Genomic DNA, 19667 nt, shown 5'->3' on the forward strand with positions numbered 1-19667 from the left:
AGCCTACGCACGCACTCCACATCCCTAATCCCAAGAGATTTACAGTGCGTAGCATATGCACGCAAAAAAAAAAAAAACTATTTTGGCGTAGGCCTTATACATAGCACGAGAAATTAAAGTCGTGGTATAGATAGTCTACGCACTTTCGACATCGTGTTGCAATGCCATGCCAGAAGTGAACTGATAATATTGTGTGAGCGTGCGGCGCGGCGCCATCACTGGATTTGTTCCTCAGGGAAATAACTTAATACACTGTCATTAGTCATACAGATAATATGACATCATTCGAAAGAGTAAAATGTATATTTTTATTTGTGTACATTCAAAATGACTACAAATCATGTCATGCCTTTGAAAAATAAAGAAAACATGCTTTAGCTGCCTCGGTCTCTTTGAACATCTTTCTGGCACACCAAAAATTAACCAAAATACAGCAATAAACGCCTTCTTGGCGTGTCTATACTTCTGAAAGTCAACATTTAGATTATTTGAACGAAGTTAAATGCATTATATTGGCCTAAGTCACTTTGGAATAAATCACAGCGTGTTTCATTAACCTATAAAAAAACGTGACTTTAGTTTACAGTCCGGAAAATACAGTATAGGCTGTTATCAAATTATTTCACACACCCCTGCACTTGAGAACTGCTGGTCTACACCAGTCTATGGTCTCTACACAGAAGAAAATCCCTGTCTACTCTTCCCCGGTACGGATTATGTCTGGTTGTTTGATGAGAAAAAGATGAAATATAGTTGCAATAAAGGCGTTAAGAATCCGTACAAATGCAGCCGCGGAGGACTTTTATTCTGCTGTGCGGAACTGATGAAGGAACAATTTGATCTTCGGCTGATAAATCAGAGGAAAGGATAGTGTCTAATAAATAGGTACTAGTATCTATTGAATAAGTACTAGTAGCTAATTAATAAGTACTAGTATCTAATTAATAGTTACTAGTATCTAATGAATAAGTACTAGTATCTAATGAATAAGTACTAGTATCTATTGAATAAGAACTAGTTTCTAATGAATAAGTACTAGTATCTTTTGAATAAGTACTAGTATCTAATATATATGTACTAGTCACAATTGGAATAGATACTAGTCAGAACTGAATAGTTGATATCTAAATGAAAGATCCCCATAGAAGCAAAAAAAATAAATAAATGTTACTAGTAACAAAAGAATAGTTACTAGTCACTATTGAAATAAGTACTAGTATCTAATGAATAAGTACTAGTAACTAATGAATAAGTACTAGTATCTAATGAATAAGTACTAGTATCTATTGAATGAGTACTAGTAGCTAATTGATAAGTACTAGTATCTAATTAATAGGTACTAGTATCTAATGAATAAGTACTAGTATCTAATGAATAAGTACTAGTATCTAATTAATAAGTACTAGTATCTAATGAATAAGTACTAGTATCTAATGAATAAGTACTAGTATCTATTGAATAAGTACTAGTAGCTAATGAATAAGTACTACTATCTAAAAAATAAGTACTAGTACCTAAAGAATAACTACCAGTATCTAATATATATGTACTAGTCACAATTGGAATAGATACTAGTCAGAACTGAATAGTTGATATCTAAATGACAGATCCCCATAGAAGTCAATGGCAAAAAAAATTTTTTTGTTACTAGTAACAAAAGAATAGTTACTAGTGACTATCGAAATAAGTACTAGTATCTAATGAATAAGTACTAGTATCTAATGAATAAGTACTAGTATCTATTTAATAGGTACTAGTATCTAATGAATAAGTACTAGTATCTAATGAATAAGTACTAGTATCTATTGAATAAGTACTAGTAGCTTATTGATAAGCACTATTATCTAATAAATAAGGACTAGTATCTAATGAATAAGTACTAGTATCTAATAAATAAGGACTAGTATCTAATGAATAAGTACTAGTATCTATTGAATAAGCACTAGTACCTAAAGAATAAGCACTAGTATCTGTTGAATAAGCACTAGTACCTAAAGAATAAGCACTAGTAGCTAATGAATAAGTACTATTACTTAATGGAATAGATACTAGTATCTAAAAAATAAGCACTAGTAGCCTGAAAATAGAGACTAGTAGGTTAAAATGATTAAATGTTAAAACGGCTTGCCATAGGGGTTGGCAACCTTTTTGACATGGAGTGCCATTTGTTATTTCCTGGTCAGTGGCTGTACCGGCCATCCATTGTTCAAAAATATGTGCAAAATCTGATGATTATGATATAATCATGATCACAGAGCATCTAATGAATAAGTACTAGTATCTAATGAATATGTACTAGTGCCTACTGAAGAAGTACAAGTATCTAATGGAATAGTTAATAGTCACTAAATAAATAAGTAATAGTTAGATAAAAGTTTTAAGGAATAAATGGTGAAAGGGCTTGCCATAGTGCATGTAAACTTAGCCACTGAGAACTTCCAACTTCCCAACCATCATCACCAAGTCATGTGGCATTGTCATGAAATATCCACTAGATGGTGTATGCGCCCGCTGAAACAAAATTTGTTTTATTCCTGTTGGATTGTCTTGATTTCACAGTTCATTGATTGTCAATCTGAACGAATTTAGTAAAAAATTTAACAAACAACACGCTCAAAGTTGCCATATGCTGAAAATGTTTAGTGAAGATCAGTCTTGGGCCTACATTATTATCTACTGTAGAGGCTACAGTAGCCTACATAAAATGAGAAAGTAAGTATAAATATGGAACTTTTGTTATTCTATACAGTATCCTATATTTGACATCATAAAAATTCTGGTCAACTTAGTAATAACTTGAGACACTAACAATACAAACTATTTAATGTTCACGAATAGGCTATTTAAAAAATATATTCTTCGTTCTATGGCATATTTGAATCCATTCAACAATAATGATACAGTAGTTTGATTGTGAACAAACGTGCACACCCCCACCCGTACACACACGTGCGCGCGCTTCGGGTAAAAATGGGTTTTTAGCACACCTCTGACGTCATTTCGTTAGCAGATTGCCTTTAATCAGAAGGTTTAAGGTTGGCTTGAAACATTAATCGATGGAAAGACATTGTTAATATATATATATATCAGCAGCGCGTCCTCAAGGGGATGGTGGTTGTGTTGTCATGGTTTCGGAGTCATGCTGGATTTGGCGATAAATGGAATTTGCCAGGTTTGATACAGCATCTACCCTTGTGTCTGAATCCGCAGTAAAAGCGCACTTGGGGATGGAGAAAGCGGTAGCCTAAAGGAGCGCAATTAATCACATCAGTTGGGCTTCACTGTTCACTGTTAGTCAAAGAGGGACATGCCTTTAAACATGTCTGCAAAGGAAAGACTTAAAGGCAAGATGACCAAAGACAGCGTTACATTGCTGCCCTGCTTTTATTTCGTGGAGGTAAGTGATTTTAATGTTTGAGAGCGTTGGTGTGGTCGTAGACGACCTGTTTACGCAAATTTCTTATTTCTTATGTTTTATTACTCCTTTATACTAGACAGTAGATGAAATGGTCTCAGTTAACGCGCTTGTCACGTTCAAAATCCAAATAAAAATGCAGAATAGCACAGAATCCACAGCAGTGGCTATTATGCATTAGACTCACGTTAACTTTACATACGTGTATTATTGCCCATGTTAATGGCAGAATACACGGTATTTGTTGGGGAAAATATATTGTGTAAAACATATTTACGCGCAAAAATGTTTGCTGCTCGTGTGCATCATATCGTATTGTGAATCATGGTGTCTGCAATTCAAAAACACTCTTATTCTGATCATGGTACATTGAGCAGACAGTATTTAAAGGCATAGACACTACATGACCATAAAAATAATGAAATAATGATTATGTCGAATAATGGAAAGATATGATTCTGCAAAATAAAACCTAAAAATAGTCATTCTTTATAAGTGTTTATTATAAGGTTGCCACACAAAAATCTCCCTGCAACGTTATGGAAAGAATAGTTTATGGTTATAAAAAATATAACTTAAAAACAACGTTCATAGAACGTTAAGGGTTGGTTCCCAAAGAAATGGCCAAATTGGAACCTTGCACGAACGTTAGGGGGACATTCTGTGTTTGCTTGGCTATAATTGCTTTTATGTCAAGGTGAAGCGAATCATGCACAGGCTTATGAAGTGGGACAGGTATAATCTTCTGTAAATGTGGGTTGATGATGGTATCAAGGGCAAATGCTCTCTGTCACAGAATTCATAGGGCACAATTTAGTTTAATGGGGTTAAAGTATGGAGAGTTATTACATGAATATGATGTGGCCTAGATATCCAAAGGAATTTAACACTGATCACTGGTGTCATGGAGATGATGGTGTCAGGAATAGAGAGGCTCAGGACCCAAAGGTTAAAAATAAAGGTTTATTTAATACAAAATAAAATGCAAAAATCCAACATAAAACTCCCACAAGGGGGAAAAACAATTAACATAAACTACCTGAGGTATATATTTTTTTAAATATAATCCAGGGCTGGGGCAGAAGGCAGCGGGAAACAGGACCGACTGGGTAGGGATGAACAGGACAGGAAACTAGACCGACCGACAGACTGACTGACTACAATAAACAAAGAAATACACAGGACCGACTGAAAAACATGGCACTGGACAGCAAACACAAGGAGTCTAAAATAGGGAGCGAAATCAAACGGGTTAACAGGGGACAGGTGAGGTAAATTAACTAATAATAAGCAAACAAGGAGGCAGGGTATGACATAAGATAGAGAGACAGGCAGCGATACAGAAACAAAACAAAGCCATGTGCTTACACAAGACAAGACAGGGGGTGTTCGCTGTCCTTTTCTGCATATCGTGGCACTGTTTTGTGGTCTGTTCTGCATAACGCAGCGGCTCATTTTTGCTGATCGCGGCCCATTCGGCCCTTTTCGTGGCCGGCCCACTCGGTCCTCCGGATGGTCAGTTTGCACCTGATCGCTACCAAATTGCATTGGCCCACAGGGAAAATGCCAGATTACCAGTCCAGCCCTGGACCAAACCTTAGCACAACGTGAAGACAGCTTTCGACCTGGGCACCCAGCGCAAAGCAAGCGCAACACGCGTCCATGATCGCAAGAGACAGACAGATTATTGATGTGAGCACATGCCACCAAGATGTCAAGTGTAATGCACATGTCTTGTCCTGCCAATACAGGACAAGACATGGAACATTCGTTTTAGGATCCTGAAACTGAAACTGAACCAGACAGAAGGGTCAGGATCCAGACACCACGCTCCAGACATGAAACAAGACCGACCAAAAACTCAAGACAGACATGGGACGATAATTCCACGGTCCTGTCAGACAAAAACCCAGACTGATAGAGTGACATGACCGTGACAGATGGTGGCAGTCCTTGATCTGTCATGTGACTTGTGTATTTATAAAGCCCCAAAGCTGAATTCCTTACTTCCCAAGTATTAAAGAATTAAAAAAATTATATTGCATGTATTAAATATCATGGTCATGAACTATAGATACTGTCTTTCTACTCTGTGTAAACAGTTAATGCTCTCTGAGAAATGAAGGAATGTGAATGCCTTTTTCTTTCTGTAGACTCTAAAACAAGTATATTTCTGTCTGGATAAGTCCCATTTTTGTTCAGATCAGACAAAGAATCAAAGCTCACTGGCAGTGCTTAAATGTGCAGCATGTCATGTTCCCAGGTGTGACCTGGTTGCCTTCTATAGAGTTGCTGTGTGCAGAGACCTTTATTCAGTCCTAAGCTGAGAATTAATTAAATAATGTACATTTAGTTGCACATCACTAATTTCATCAAATTAACTTCACTAATCTGTTTTACTTCACCAAAATGAGCTAACAAAATGGCCAAGTAGTAACATGATCTCCCAACAAAAAATGCCATGCATGCTTTTTGGAAATTAAGTATCAGGGGTGGGAAGTAATGCGCTACATTTACTCTTACATTTACTTGAGTAACTTTTTTTTAGAGAAAAATTACTTTTAAGAGTAGATTTAATGGGTACCTTTTATTCTTACTCAAGTGAAATTCAATTGAAAAAAAAGAGTACACTCTTACTTCATTAAAATGGGGGTTGTTACATTGTTGGTTGTAATTTAATCAGTGTTATTAAATGCATAATTTATTGAGAGATTTTTGCATGGGAATTTTACGGCACTGGAAATTTACAGGGGCGCTCTGTCACTCGACTCGATTTAATCACTGCAGCAACAGCAGTAAGCGCTCAAAACAAACACTTTCTTTTAAGAGTTACATTTAAGCGATGCCTTCATTCAACACCAAAACAAGCGGGAATATCAGCATACAGAATTACGGATTCAACTAAGAAAACATGTTGCTGTAAGTTGTGGTGATAATGATAACACTGGCTTGTTTGTTATGGAAAATGTCGGTTTCATCGTGGTTCTAAACCTACAGGCTCTGTTTATCTCAGTTGTTAAGTATACATTTACTTATATCAGTTCTGCAATAATATATAAGTGCATATAAATCCATGTTACAAACTGTTGGACACATCCATTGTAGACATGTTTATAATGATTATAATGGGAGCAATTTGTTTTGTAACATCGTGCTGCGCCACTCACGTCTGATGTAGACAGAACATTACGCTTGATAATGCAGCACGAACAGAGAGCCATAGGCGTTATAAAGCACACGTGTGATGCGTGTGCTTTATTCAACGAGCTCTGAACTAAAAGAAGCCTTAACACGCTTCTAAACAGAGATAAAGTGCAACTTCACTTTTTATTGCTCAAAACGAATGATCTAAATTCATTTGTCAGCGTATGTACTGCAAGCTACAGAATATACTGAACTAAGAAACCATGCAGGATTTTAAAAAGTTGAGAAATAGCAACATTAGGCATTGAAAAGGGATTTAGAAAAAGGAGGAGGCGAGAACCGGCTTGACAATATAAATAATAGTTTAATGAATAACTTCAACAAACGACACAAACACACACATGACGGTCAGCTGCCCGTAAACGATCCGTCTCTCGTCGCACCACCTTCCGCAGTCGGCCTTTATCCCTCTCGAAGGCTTAATTAGCCCTTAATTACTGCTATGTATATATAAACTGATTGCTAAACTCTACAAAAAGTTTTACAAGTAAATTTAAATTTAAAAGTAAAATCATAAAACGATAGTAAAATTATTCTTAAAATTGATCTAGAAAGATAATAGAGAATTTAGAGTATCTGTGCAGATACATGCTATTTTAGGACGCAGCATCAGTTGAAGCAGTTCAGAGAGTGCAAGTGTTTTTTTGCTGCAGATGCTGTCCTCATCTGAGAAGGAGGTTGATTACAGCAATTAACCCCCCACCCCCTCCCCCTCCCCTCCCCTCCCACCCCCACCTTTGATCTTCATACTGTCCGTCCAAGTTTGTAATTATTCAGTACTACGGCACATTTTTACTTTCCACAGCACAACAAATTTCCTCCTGGGAGCTGCTGCACAGTGTAAACATCTCCAGCTTATCCTTGCTCATTGTGTACTATGAGGTATTATTGGGTGAATCATGTCAATCACAACAGCAATTCCCTAAAGCACTTTCCTGTATTTTACACTGGGAATAACCTTCATTGTAATGTAATCGCACATCTTCAGTGTAACCTTAGCATGAACCCAGCACAGGTAGAGACTGTGAAAAGCTTCAGGACTGTAACTCCAGCAGTTTCATGCAAATCCCAATAATGTAAAAGAGTGCTTGGCACAGCCGTTGTAGATGGATTGCTCAGTCAGGTTTTAGAAGCAAGGATGTCCCAGTGCATTTCCAGATTCAGCTGTGGTTTTTACTGTGCACCATTAAGTGATCTAAATCGAAATGTTCCTGTAGCTCAACTGAAACAACGTGGCACTAGCGATGCCAAAGACATGGGTTAAATTCCCATGAAACACATATACTGATAACATGTATAACTTAAACGTAATGTACTGTAAGTAACTAGTGACAGCAATACTGTGGCAAATCACAAAGAGGTGGGAGCCGTGTAAACAATCCAAAACATAAATTTTTTATTAAAAACACTTTTCTGTGTGACACAAAATAAACTACATTTTCAGCACACCATCCACGATCCACACACACAGCTTTGTGTGACTTTAACTAACACCATAATCGGCAACAGCTGGGAGATAATTCTCCGCAGGTGTCCATCCCGACTCGCCCGACTCGCTGTGCACCAGCTTCGCTCGGCCTTGCCCTGCTTGCCACACATACATATCAGTATAAATCAGTGGTTCTCAAGATTCTGCATTAGGACCATCACTGTACCAAAGTTGGTTATCGTACACAAAAATGCCCTGAAACTGAAATGTATTAATGTAATATTATCATGAACTGCATAACAATATGTAAAACTAGATAGGGAAAGTTGATCAATACAAATTTTGATGTTGACTTTACAAAGCCTTGTCTGAAAGTGTATAACATTTCTTTGGCTTTCTTGTAAAGGAGGAAGCAGGAGCCAGTCAAACAATCCCCCAGTTTTAATTTTTTACAGCAACATATTTTTTTACTGTTTTACTTTTCAGTGTAACACACAAAATGATGCTTTTCATACAAACTCTGCACACTCATACACGCACACACATAAAGATTTGTGCATCTCTCTCACTCTCTCTCTCTCTCTCTCTCTCTCCTCCGGCAGTTTGGACTGCCCTTTAATCCTCCTCCAGCTCTCACGGCAACACAAAACAGCTGTTAGAGGTGATTTCCCACAGGTGTCAATCCTTACCAACAGATAGTAATGGAGGGTGAGGACCGGCCACTTGATGACCAAACACTCCTCCACTGTGCTGTACCTAGTCTCCCTCAAAAGGAGCTTACGACTAATGTACAGCACGGGATGCTACTCCCCCTCTACCATCTGTGACATTACCGCTCCCACCCCCCTGTCTGATGCGTTCATCTGTAAGATGAAATTGAGAAAGAAATCAGGACAGTGCAATAACAGCCTGCTGCAAAGTGCTGCTTTTACCTGAGTGAACACCTGATGACACGGCTCCATCCACTAGACTGGATCTGGTGCACCCTTTTTAGTAAGATCAGTCAGTGGGCTGGTGATGGTCGAATAATTAGGCACAAACCTATGATAACAGCCAGCCAGCCACAGGAACTGTCTCACCTCCTTTTTGGACTTAGGTATTGGACAGGCTGCAATCACTGTGGTCTTATGTATTTGGGGCCGCACCTGCCCATGACCTGCCCAAGTGGAAGCCCACCCAATTGCACACTTCTTTGGGTTTGCCATGAATCCCGCCCATCTCAATGATCTCAGGACAGTCCTGCTGACAATCATTACTGAAAATGAGGATGTCATCCAGATAGGTAGCGGCAGAAGCAGCGTGTGGTCTGCGGATTCTTTCCATGAGCCACTGAAATGTAGCCAGGGCCACGAACAAACCAAATGGAAGTGTTACGAATTGGTGTAATTGTAATGGTGTGGAAAATGATGTCTTTTCACAGGACATGGAAGTTAAGGATATCTCCCAATTTCCCTTCATTAAATCCAGTGTCGAATAAAAGCATGCCACGCCTAACCGATTGTTTAGTTCATCAATCGGCAGAGATGACTACGTACCACTAACCCTGGGGTCATTTTGATATGGTGCTCTGTGAAGAGGCAAGAACACGTCTGAGAATTCTCCTTGTAACCCGGCAACCTCTGTGAATTGTGACAGTGAGAGGTGGTTTCCGCAAGTGACCAGGGTGACTCGCTCGGGGGCTTTTAAGTTCACCTCTGGTCCGAGCTCCTCCCTCTCAAGAACCACCATTGCCAAAGTCATGGGGACCGCCTCTCTCCACGGTTTTAGGAGATTGAGGTGGTAAATCTGACATGCTCCATCCTCTATCTGTTCGTTTAACCTCATAATCGACTTCCCCAACTCGTGTGTGACCTCAAAGGATACTTGCCATTTGACTAATAATTTAGAGCTCGATGTGGGGAGCAATACAAGATGTAAATTCTCATAGCTGATTACCCCTATTATACAGCTGGCCATGACATTCTTGAGCCTGGAGCAAATTCTCCTGTGTTAATTGCTTCAATGTGTGGAGTTTTGCTCTCAGGTCAAGAATGTATTCAGTGAGGATGTGTTTTGGAATCCCCACTCGGGAGACATTTCTGAAGCGTGGCTCCGTAACACTTTGTGCTGAGATTTTGCGCAGAGGCATTGCATCCTTATATCGCATTGCCAAAACCCACCAAAGTCCACCAAAACCAACACAAAGTGATGTCCGCGTGCCGTCCAGTCTAATGGCCCGACGAGGTTCATGCCAATTCTTTCAAAGGGGACCTCGATCAATGGAAGAGGGTGCAAGGCGCTTTTGGGGTGGCCACTGGATTCACCAGCTGACATTCACAGCATGCCACACACCACCTGCGAGCATCCCCGTGAATGCCTGGCCAATAGAAATGGTCCATCAGACAGTTTAGGATTTTTTCCTGCCCTAAGTGACCCGCCATCAGATTATGATGAGCCGTCTGAATGGATGCCAGCAAGAGTCTTGATGACTATAGCTTATGGTGAGGACACTATGACGTCGTTTTCTTCCTCCTAATGCGGGGATTCGACACCACTATGACAATTCTGCCTTTCTTGTGGAGGAGGAAGCACGAGGCGGGCAAACATTGAACGTTTTTATTTTACACTATTTTCAGGGAAACACACAAAATTATGCTTTTCAGCCGAATACTGCATACACACACACACGCACACACATATAGCTTTGTGCATTCTCTCTCTCTTCTCCGGCATTTTGGACTGCCCTTTTATCCCCCTCCTTTCCCAGCCTCACTCTCCACAGACGTCACTCAGCCACGCCCACATCACCACAAAGTGTAAATTAGTTTTAAAAGTTTGAATTTTATACAGTACAGACATTACAGTAACAACCAGATAGACAGACAGACAGACAGACAGAACAATCTGAATGTCTGTGCCAAGATTGGTGGATATAGCTGTTGTACGTATAAAAATGTATGAATTGCATTTAATTATTTGCATTTAACATAGTTTCGGAACAGAGCTGCTACCAATTTTTTAATCGTAACCCACCAGTTGAGACCTACTAATATAATTTCCTTGTTAATGCATCTTTAGTAAACTTGACTCATCTAATATTTCATATCTCTTCTGTTTTCTTTCTATAGCTCCCGATTCTGGTGTCCTCAGTGGTCAGCTTGTATTTCTTGGAGTTGACAGACATATTTAAACCAGTGCGGTCAGGCTACAGCTGCAATGACCGCAGTCTCAGCATGCCTTACATTGAGCCCACAAAGGAGGTCATCCCCTTCCTCATGCTCTTTAGTTTGGCTTTTGCTGGGCCAGCGGCAACAGTAAGTGCCAAGTGGCACTCACACTCTTTTTTAGCCTAGAGGGCACTTTTACTGAGTCATTCACACTCTTTTTTAGCCTAGAGGGCACTTTTACTGAGTCATTCAAGCATTTGATCTCTGTTTAGCTGTACAAGAATGAATATTGATGTAATACAAAAATAATAGTTCATTTTTAATGATGTGGCTCCAGTTTCTGTATAATTCAGAATTTGGGACAGATAATTGTTCTCTGTTGTATTTGACTGTAAATTGTTGCTAGTTTAGCACATACCATCTAAAAGTGGATTGTGACATTTCTGTGTCAATAGCAGCAAAATAAAATAATGTTAAATGTAAAAATAATGTCAAGTTCAAACAAGTTTTCACAAAACATTCTCTCTGTCTGCCATTGGTTGGCACATGGCATTGGTCAATGTTGCTTTTTCAGGCTGGTTGGAATGCTCAAACAAACAGAGCAATGTTGTAAAAGTGCCACTGTCTTTATAATTTTGGGGGTATAAATCTACCAATGGCTTACCTTTATTTGACTGCACATTAAAGAAATATTCTAGGTTCAATACAAGTTCAGATCAATCAAGCATGTGTGGCATAATTACCACAAAATATTATTTCGACTCGTCCCTCCTTTTCCTTAAAAAAATAAGAAAAAGTTTACAGTGAGGCACTTAATGTACAACGGAAGTGAATGGGGCCAATTTTGGAGGGTTTAAAAGGCAGAAATGTGAAGCTTATAACTTTACAAAAGCACTTACATTAATTCTTCTGTTAAAACCTATGTATTATTTAAGTTGTAAAGTTGTTTAAATCATCGTTTTACAGTCCTTTTAGGAGAGCATTACGTCCTCATGGCAATGAAATTGTAAAATTGTATATAACTTTAAACAGAACTGGTTAGTAAGTGATTTTTGTCACACTAAAATCATGTTATCATGCATATTGTTTATTTCCTGTGGCTATACTTTTGAAAGTATTTCAATGTTTATGGATTGACCTCATTCACTTTCATTGTAAGTGCTTCACAATGGAACAGATTTTTGCTTTTGCTTTTTTAAGAAAAAGTGGGACAAGTCGAAATGAATATTGAATATTCTTTAACCAGAGATTGGAGGAACTTTGAAAAGACAAATTCTCCCAGTCTGTCCAAGCTGCTCTTCATTTGGTCCTGCTGGTCTGGCCAAGATGGTGTTCAGCTGGCTTATCTTGTTAGCCTGCTGTCTCCCTGCCTGACCAGCTAAAAAGTGCCCAAAGCCTCTCTTAAACCAGCAAACAGACTAGGCTGGTCTGCTGGTCTTCATCTGGTCTAGCTGGTCTCACAGACTTACCAAGTTAGTACACACTGCTCTGCTGGTTTATCTGCCTGACCAGCCAATATGATCACACAGGAAATCGACATGTTGCTTCTGAAAGATTGTGTACCCTAAAATAAACCCCACTCAGCCATTTACTGACATATGCCATCCACCCTCAGAAATTTTAGCATGAACATATTTTTATCTAATTCTACTAATAGCATGTTGTGCAAGGAAACTCGAAGACACAGGTTTTAGTCCTGGAGTAACCAGGAAGTAATTGTGCTCATATAAACAATGGTGAGTGCAATTCAGTTTCATTTCTGCTTTAAAAAGTACATTTTCACTCCACTGACAATTAGGTTCATGTTAGGGTTTGGGTTAGGGGATAAGGGGTAGTTAATAAAATATACTGGATCATTGTGGACCATCTAAAAAAAGTCCCCAAATGTCCCTTGAAAACCAGCAAATAGACCAGCAAACCATAGTAGGCATGGTATGCTCTATCCATATTGCTTTTCAATAGCTTAATCCTGTGCATTATTAATTTGTCAGCCAATATTAATGCATGAAGATTTATATCGAGGTTGAACATGAAGCATGGGCAAAAAATAAATAAATAAATAAAATTACCTTCTCAGCCCAAACATTTGAGTCATAGTTTTGACCTCTCAATCTCAATCTCATGAGTTGACCTAATCAACTCAAAACTAATGCTTCAAATGCCATGTGATGTTCCACCTAAATCACTCAGATGTGTTTTGGGCTTAAGTATGGTCATTATGGCTAAGTCTATGTTAGTGGGTGGCATGTGAGTGTTTGTCCTTCTGGTAGCTCCAGCTGTTGTGGTATCGCCAGCTACAATATAGCGCTGCACTTCACTGTAGGTGGATGGGAAGTGTGATCTCAGTGGGGTATTATCACATGCTCCTCTCTCCCGCTCTTGTCATTTTCAGTAGATGCACCCTTGCAGAAGCATTAACATTTACATTTGAAATAAATTGTATGTGAATCCTTTGGAATTAACTGTTCTTCTGCATTGGTTGGTCATAAAATGTGATCTCATCTTCCTCAAAGTCACAAGTAGAGACATGCTTAAGCTAACAACACACAAAACGTTTGAATCTTTCATGTCTTTATTGAACACATCCCATTAAACATTCACAGAGCTGTGGAAAAGGATGTGGACCCCTAAGCTAATGACCTGAACAAAAGCTAATTAGGGTAATGAGATGGCAAACCTGGCACCCAATTAATGAAACAAGATTGGAGGTGTGGGTTAGAGGTACTTTTACTTATAAAAAGCACTCAAACATTTTTAGTTTGCTATTCACAAGAAGCCTCTGCTGACGTGGACCATGCCTTGCAAAAAAGAGAAATCAGAAGAACTACAATCAAGAAATGATTCTTTGCATAAAGCTGGAAATTATTAAAAAGTTATCTAGAAAGTTTAGATAATCATCTGTACACAGTCAGACAAATTATCCATGGAGATGATTTAGCACTGTGGCTACTCTCCATGGAAGTGACCGTCCAGCCAAAATAACTCAAAGGGCATATTCTGCGGAATGCTCAATGAGGTAGAAAAAAAAAGAAAAAGAATCCTAGAGTGACAGCTAAAGACTTGAAGGAATAATTGGAACTGGTTAACATCTCTGTTCATGAGTGAACACTATATGGAAAAAATTTAACAGTCATGTTGTCCATGGCAGGACACCAAGAAGGAAGCTGCTGCTTTGCAACACAAACATTGCTGTGTGCTTGAAGTTTGCCAAAGACCATCTTGACACATACATTTAAATTTTTTACATTTACATACAATCATCTGTGTATTGGCAGATGCTTGTATCCAAAGCGACTTACAAATGAGGAATAATACATCAAAAGGGATTAATCTTAAGGAGACAGTAGTATGAAAAGTGTTGCATTACAAAGTTTTAAATGCATCAGATTAATAGTATTCAAGACATATTAGAGTGCAACAAGAATATATATATTTTTTTTATAAATGCACGGACAAGTGCTCATGGATAAGATGTTTCTTTAGCCGTTTTTTGAAGATGGAGAGTTAGTCTGCTTCACGGATGGAGTTTGGGAGGTCGTTCCACCAATGACGCACCAATGACAGTGAAGCCGAAAGTCCAAGAGAGTGAGCATTGTGACACTACACAACGCTACTGGGAAAAAGTTTTGTGGACTGATGAAACTAAGGTAGAATTTTTTGTGAAAAAGAAGCAGCACTACATATGGCGTAAAAAGGCCACCGCAAACCAACATGAAAACATCATCCTAGCTGTAAGGTATGGTAGAGGGAGCATCATAGTTTGGGGCTGCTTCAGGGAAATGAATTCCCAAGTTTATCAAGATATCCTACAGGATAATGTCAGTGTGGCTTTGCGCCAGCTCATTAGAAGTTAGGTGATGCAGCAGGGCATTGACCCTAAACATCGAAGTAAATCCACAACAGAATTGCTTAAAAAAAAGAAAATCCACCTTTTGTAGTGGCCCAGTCAGATCCCAGACCATAATCTAATAAAGAATATGGCTGAGCTGAAGCAGTTCTGTAAGGAAGTATAGTCCAAAATTACTACTGAACATTGCGCTACCAAAGAGGATCGACCATTTATTAAATCCAAGGGTTCACTTACATTTTCATCAGTACTATGAATGTTTCAGTAGATGTGTTCAATAAAGACATGAAAGTTTAGAATTGTTTTGTGTTGTTAGCTTAAGCACATTGTTGTTTGTCTATACTTGTGACTTCGATGTTATGACCAATTAATGCAGAAAACCAGCTAATTCCAAAGGGTCCTAATTAATGCAGAAAACCAGCTAATTCCAAAGGGTCCACATGCTTTTTTCCACTGTGCATATTAACCCCCCCATGGCTAGATTGGAGATTAATTACAATTGGGGAGTTAATGTGTCTGTGATTCTATAAGAAGTGAGCCCTGTAGGCCATTAGAAATAACAGGGTGTTCTTCACGTGAAGTACTGTATGTTTGGGTAAACACAGATGACCATCTTCCCCCAGATTATGATTGGGGAAGGGATCCTGTATTGCTGTCTGGCCAGAAGAAATCTCGGCATCAAAACAGAGGCTAACATAAATGCTGCTGGCTGCAATTTCAACTCTTATATCCGACGTGCTGTGAGGTTTGTGGGTGGGTGTATATTTTTATGCCATCTGTAACTTTATAAAAAAGCCTTGATTCACCGGTTCCTTATCAAAAAGCTACACTTTGATGCTGCGCTGATTTAGTGCTTTGGGAACAACTTTAGGTGTGACCAGCTGTGAAAATGTATGCAACACGTCAATGAAATTGACTAGAATTTAAAGCCTCTGCTGATGACATCATTGGATGCACCTGTAGCAGGGCTATAAATGGATGCGTCACAGGTGCATCGTCAGATTTTTTGTCTTCAGATCACTCTGTGTGTGTTGTGCTTCTTGAGCCTGTCAGAAACTTTTTATTTTCCTCTGTTAGGATTTAGATTTTGTCTGGCAGTGCGCATAAACCTTTCTCTTTTCTCTAAAAAGAATGACTGAAAGACAAAGCAAGCGGTGTGTGTTCCCTTGTTTACACTCTATGGCTGAGAGGGACACACACCAGTTTTGTTTTGTGTGTTTGGGGGAAGAGCATGCTGCTCTTGCATTGGGGTGGGTGCAAGCATTGCGATCTGTTCTCAGTCAAAATGCTTCGCACTTGTCTTGCTTACTTCCGAGAGTCAGCGCCCACACTTCCATCGTGGGGCGTTTGTATGGATTTGGCTGAGGAGCCAGAGATGTGTCCATGCCTATCACTCACTCTCTCCCCAGATCCAGCTGGTCCTTCCCGTGATCCTGAAGCACACTCCGGCGCCTATGCGGTTCATGAGGGGGACCGTGAATCTCTTGAGTCTGCTGACTACAAGTTACCCACCTCCGAGCATTTCATGCATGATAATAAATCATCGGAGGATTTACTCGAGGTGATTACTCGTGCGGTGGCTAGGCTTCAATTAAACTTGCCACGTGAACAAGAGACCCCCAAACGCTGCAAGTTGGAGGACAGATTTCGGTCTGTTGGCCAAGGGAAGGGAACGCCTCATCAGTCCCTTCATTGCTTTGATGACCTCCATGACGAGCTCTCTCGATCATGGAGGAAACCTTATGCTTCCTGTGTCTTTGTGCCCTCAAGGTCGATATATTCGACTATCGTGGGTGCTGAGGCACGGGGGTATTCGGTGATGCCGCCGGTTGAAGAGACACTTGCAGGTTATCTATCGCCTCGCATGGCATCATCGTTAAAAAGTCCCACTCTCCCCACAAAGCCATGCAGGACCACCTCAACGCTTGTGGGGAAGGCTTATCAGGCAGCAGGTCAGGGTGGTGCTTCCCTGCACACTATGGAAGTGTTACAGACGTACCAGGCTGATCTGTTGAAGGGCCTGAGTGCGTGCACCACGGTCGACGAGGAGACTTTCTCCGAGCTTCGTTGAGGCGAAACCGGGGCATCGAGGAGGAAAAGTTTGTCCTAGTCTCTGATGCCCAACAGGTTATCCCTTAAGGGTCTGGTTCAGACCCCCTTTGAACCTCTAGAGTCAGCGTCTGATAAACTTCTGACTCTCAAGATGGTTTTTCTTATGGCAATTACTTCTCTAAAAAGAATTGGGGATCTACAGGCTCTGTCCGTCTTGCCATCCTGCTTAGATTTTACCCCAGGAATGGCAAAAGCAATATTGCACCCTCACCCTGACTACCTGCTTAAGGTTCCTTTCTCGAGCGTACATCCGGTCACTCTCGAAGTCTTCTGCACTCCGTCATTCATAACGCCGGAAAAGGAAATACTTCACGGACCGTGTCCAGTCTGTGCCCTTCAGACTTATGTCCACCACACTAGCCAGTGGCATAAGTCAGGGCAACTATTTGTTTGTCATGGGGGTCGTAACAAAGGGGCGGCTGCCACCAAGAAAACCATGTCACATTGGGTGAGGGATGCTATTGCCCTGGCCTACGAGGTGCGTGGTCAAGCTTCACCAGTAGGTATCAGGGCTCACTTTACCAGAGGGGTCACCTCCTCTAAAGCTTTGGCCAGAGGTGTCCCTCTGCAACATGTTTGCAATGTTTGCAATGTTGCGGGCTGTTCTCTCTGCATATATTCTTAAGATTCTATAGTTTGGATGTTCATGCTACTCCGGGTTCTTATGTCCTTGTGTCTACATCACAAGCTCATGTCTGAGACCTCTCGCGCTCTTGTGAGCACAACTACACAACCGTAAGGGGTCCAGACATCCATTGTGCAGCGGCTTGGGTATTCTCGTTCCCAAAGCGCTAAATCAGCGCAGCATCAAAGTGTAGCTTTTTGACGTCTTGGGTTTCGGAACGAGATGCTGCACTTCATTGCTGCACTGGAATGCCCCAGGACTGCTCTTCAGACAAAATACCTGACGATGCACCTGTGACACATCTATTTATAGCCCTGCTACAGGTGCATCCAATGATGTCATCAGCAGAGGCTATAAATTCTAGTCAATTTCATTGACGTGTTGCACACATATTCACAGCTGGTCACACCTAAAGTTGTTCCCAAAGCGCTAAATCAGCGCAGCATCTCGTTCCGCTTTTATCAGGGAACAGGGGTTACAGTTAAGTAACCCGAGACTTATCACCCAAATGTGTTTTTGGTCTTAATATGGGCATTATGACTGTTATGGCAATGTATTGAACATTACAGTTATTTCGTATTTTTCTTTCTAAATTCTTAACCCTAAGTGTAAACTGCTGCAATTAATTCAGTCTGAAACACTTAATAGAAAGACTCCATTTAAACGTTATTTTGTATACACAGTGATTTCCATCTTGGATGTGCTGTCTACATAATATATGTTTTTTGTAATTAAGCATAATTTAAGCATAATTTTAAGAAATCTTGATGTACTTTGATATAATATACAACATTCGAAATGTAAACACAACAATTACATCATTGTTATATTAGCATACTGAATTGTGATTGGTATTGTCTTTCTTGCATATATTTAACCATTTATTGCTGCCTTTATACTGCACAGTCACTAAATATTTTGATGTTTGTGTCAAAGTGGTTCTGATGCTGCATTTAAATTTGAGTACATCCAAAGCCAAAAAACTAAGCTCATCTAAAACTTTAACACTATTCTTTTGCTGCCATACAAACTCTGCTATTTCCTTCAGGAAATGTAAATCTACTTTTGTCTGTTTCATCTTTTTTTATTAGTTTAAAATTATGTCTTGTAAATGAGGTCTGATATTAAAAAAGAAAGCTCCATCTATTTTATCATACACTTATGAAATCTACCCACTACTTATGAAATCTACTGTTTGCATTTGCTTTGAATTTCTGAAAAAGGCTGTGCATGTGTGTGTACTTGTGCGATTATGTCTCTCGTTATCAGGGGTTCATGTGTTCGGCCTGTGCATCACAGCACTCATCACAGACATTATCCAGCTGTCCACAGGATACCATGCTCCCTACTTCCTCACTGTATGCAAGCCCAACTACACCAGCCTCAACACTTCCTGTAACGAAAACTCTTTCATTGTGGATGACATCTGCTCTGGGCCTGATCCAGCGGCCATCAACACTGGCAGGTCAGTAAGCATTATCTGTATCATATTGTAGTACTTCAACCCTAATGCATAATATATACAATAAAGGTCTAAATTTCTACAGTGTGTGTAAGTATGTGATTAGTCATGGTGATGATTACAAAGTATTTTTAATGTCCGGTAACAACTTTTTTGACTGCATTAAGATTAACCTGTATTATGGATAATTTTACTCTAATATAAGTCTTTTAAGACATATCAAATTACATTTTATTTCTCAGCCTTCAAATGGGCAATGCTTTTGGAAAAAATAGCATAGATGTCACCAACATATATATTGTGTTTTGGATGCTGATGTGCTCATGTACCTTCTTAACTAGCTTAAGGGTATTTAAGTATATTTAAGATATTTCACTGAAAAATGACTCTGACATGAAAATGACATGACCTAATGCCACCTCAGATG

General features: G+C 39.6%; 1 protein-coding gene across 1 annotated transcript in view; it reads left to right on the forward strand.

Annotated features, from left to right (window-relative positions):
• The first annotated feature begins 2999 nt into the window (after positions 1-2999).
• plppr4a (phospholipid phosphatase related 4a) overlaps positions 3000-19667 on the forward strand; it is a 34035-nt gene continuing 17367 nt past the window's right edge. The window contains exons 1-4 of the mRNA XM_052134382.1: positions 3000-3397; positions 11156-11341; positions 15665-15794; positions 19048-19243. Of these exons, the coding sequence (XP_051990342.1) occupies positions 3308-3397; positions 11156-11341; positions 15665-15794; positions 19048-19243 (602 nt within the window). The 5' untranslated portion in view covers positions 3000-3307. The remainder of the gene's footprint in view (positions 3398-11155; positions 11342-15664; positions 15795-19047; positions 19244-19667) is intronic.

The sequence above is a fragment of the Xyrauchen texanus genome, chromosome 9 (genome assembly GCF_025860055.1).
Source record: "Xyrauchen texanus isolate HMW12.3.18 chromosome 9, RBS_HiC_50CHRs, whole genome shotgun sequence".
Lineage (NCBI taxonomy): Eukaryota > Metazoa > Chordata > Actinopteri > Cypriniformes > Catostomidae > Xyrauchen > Xyrauchen texanus.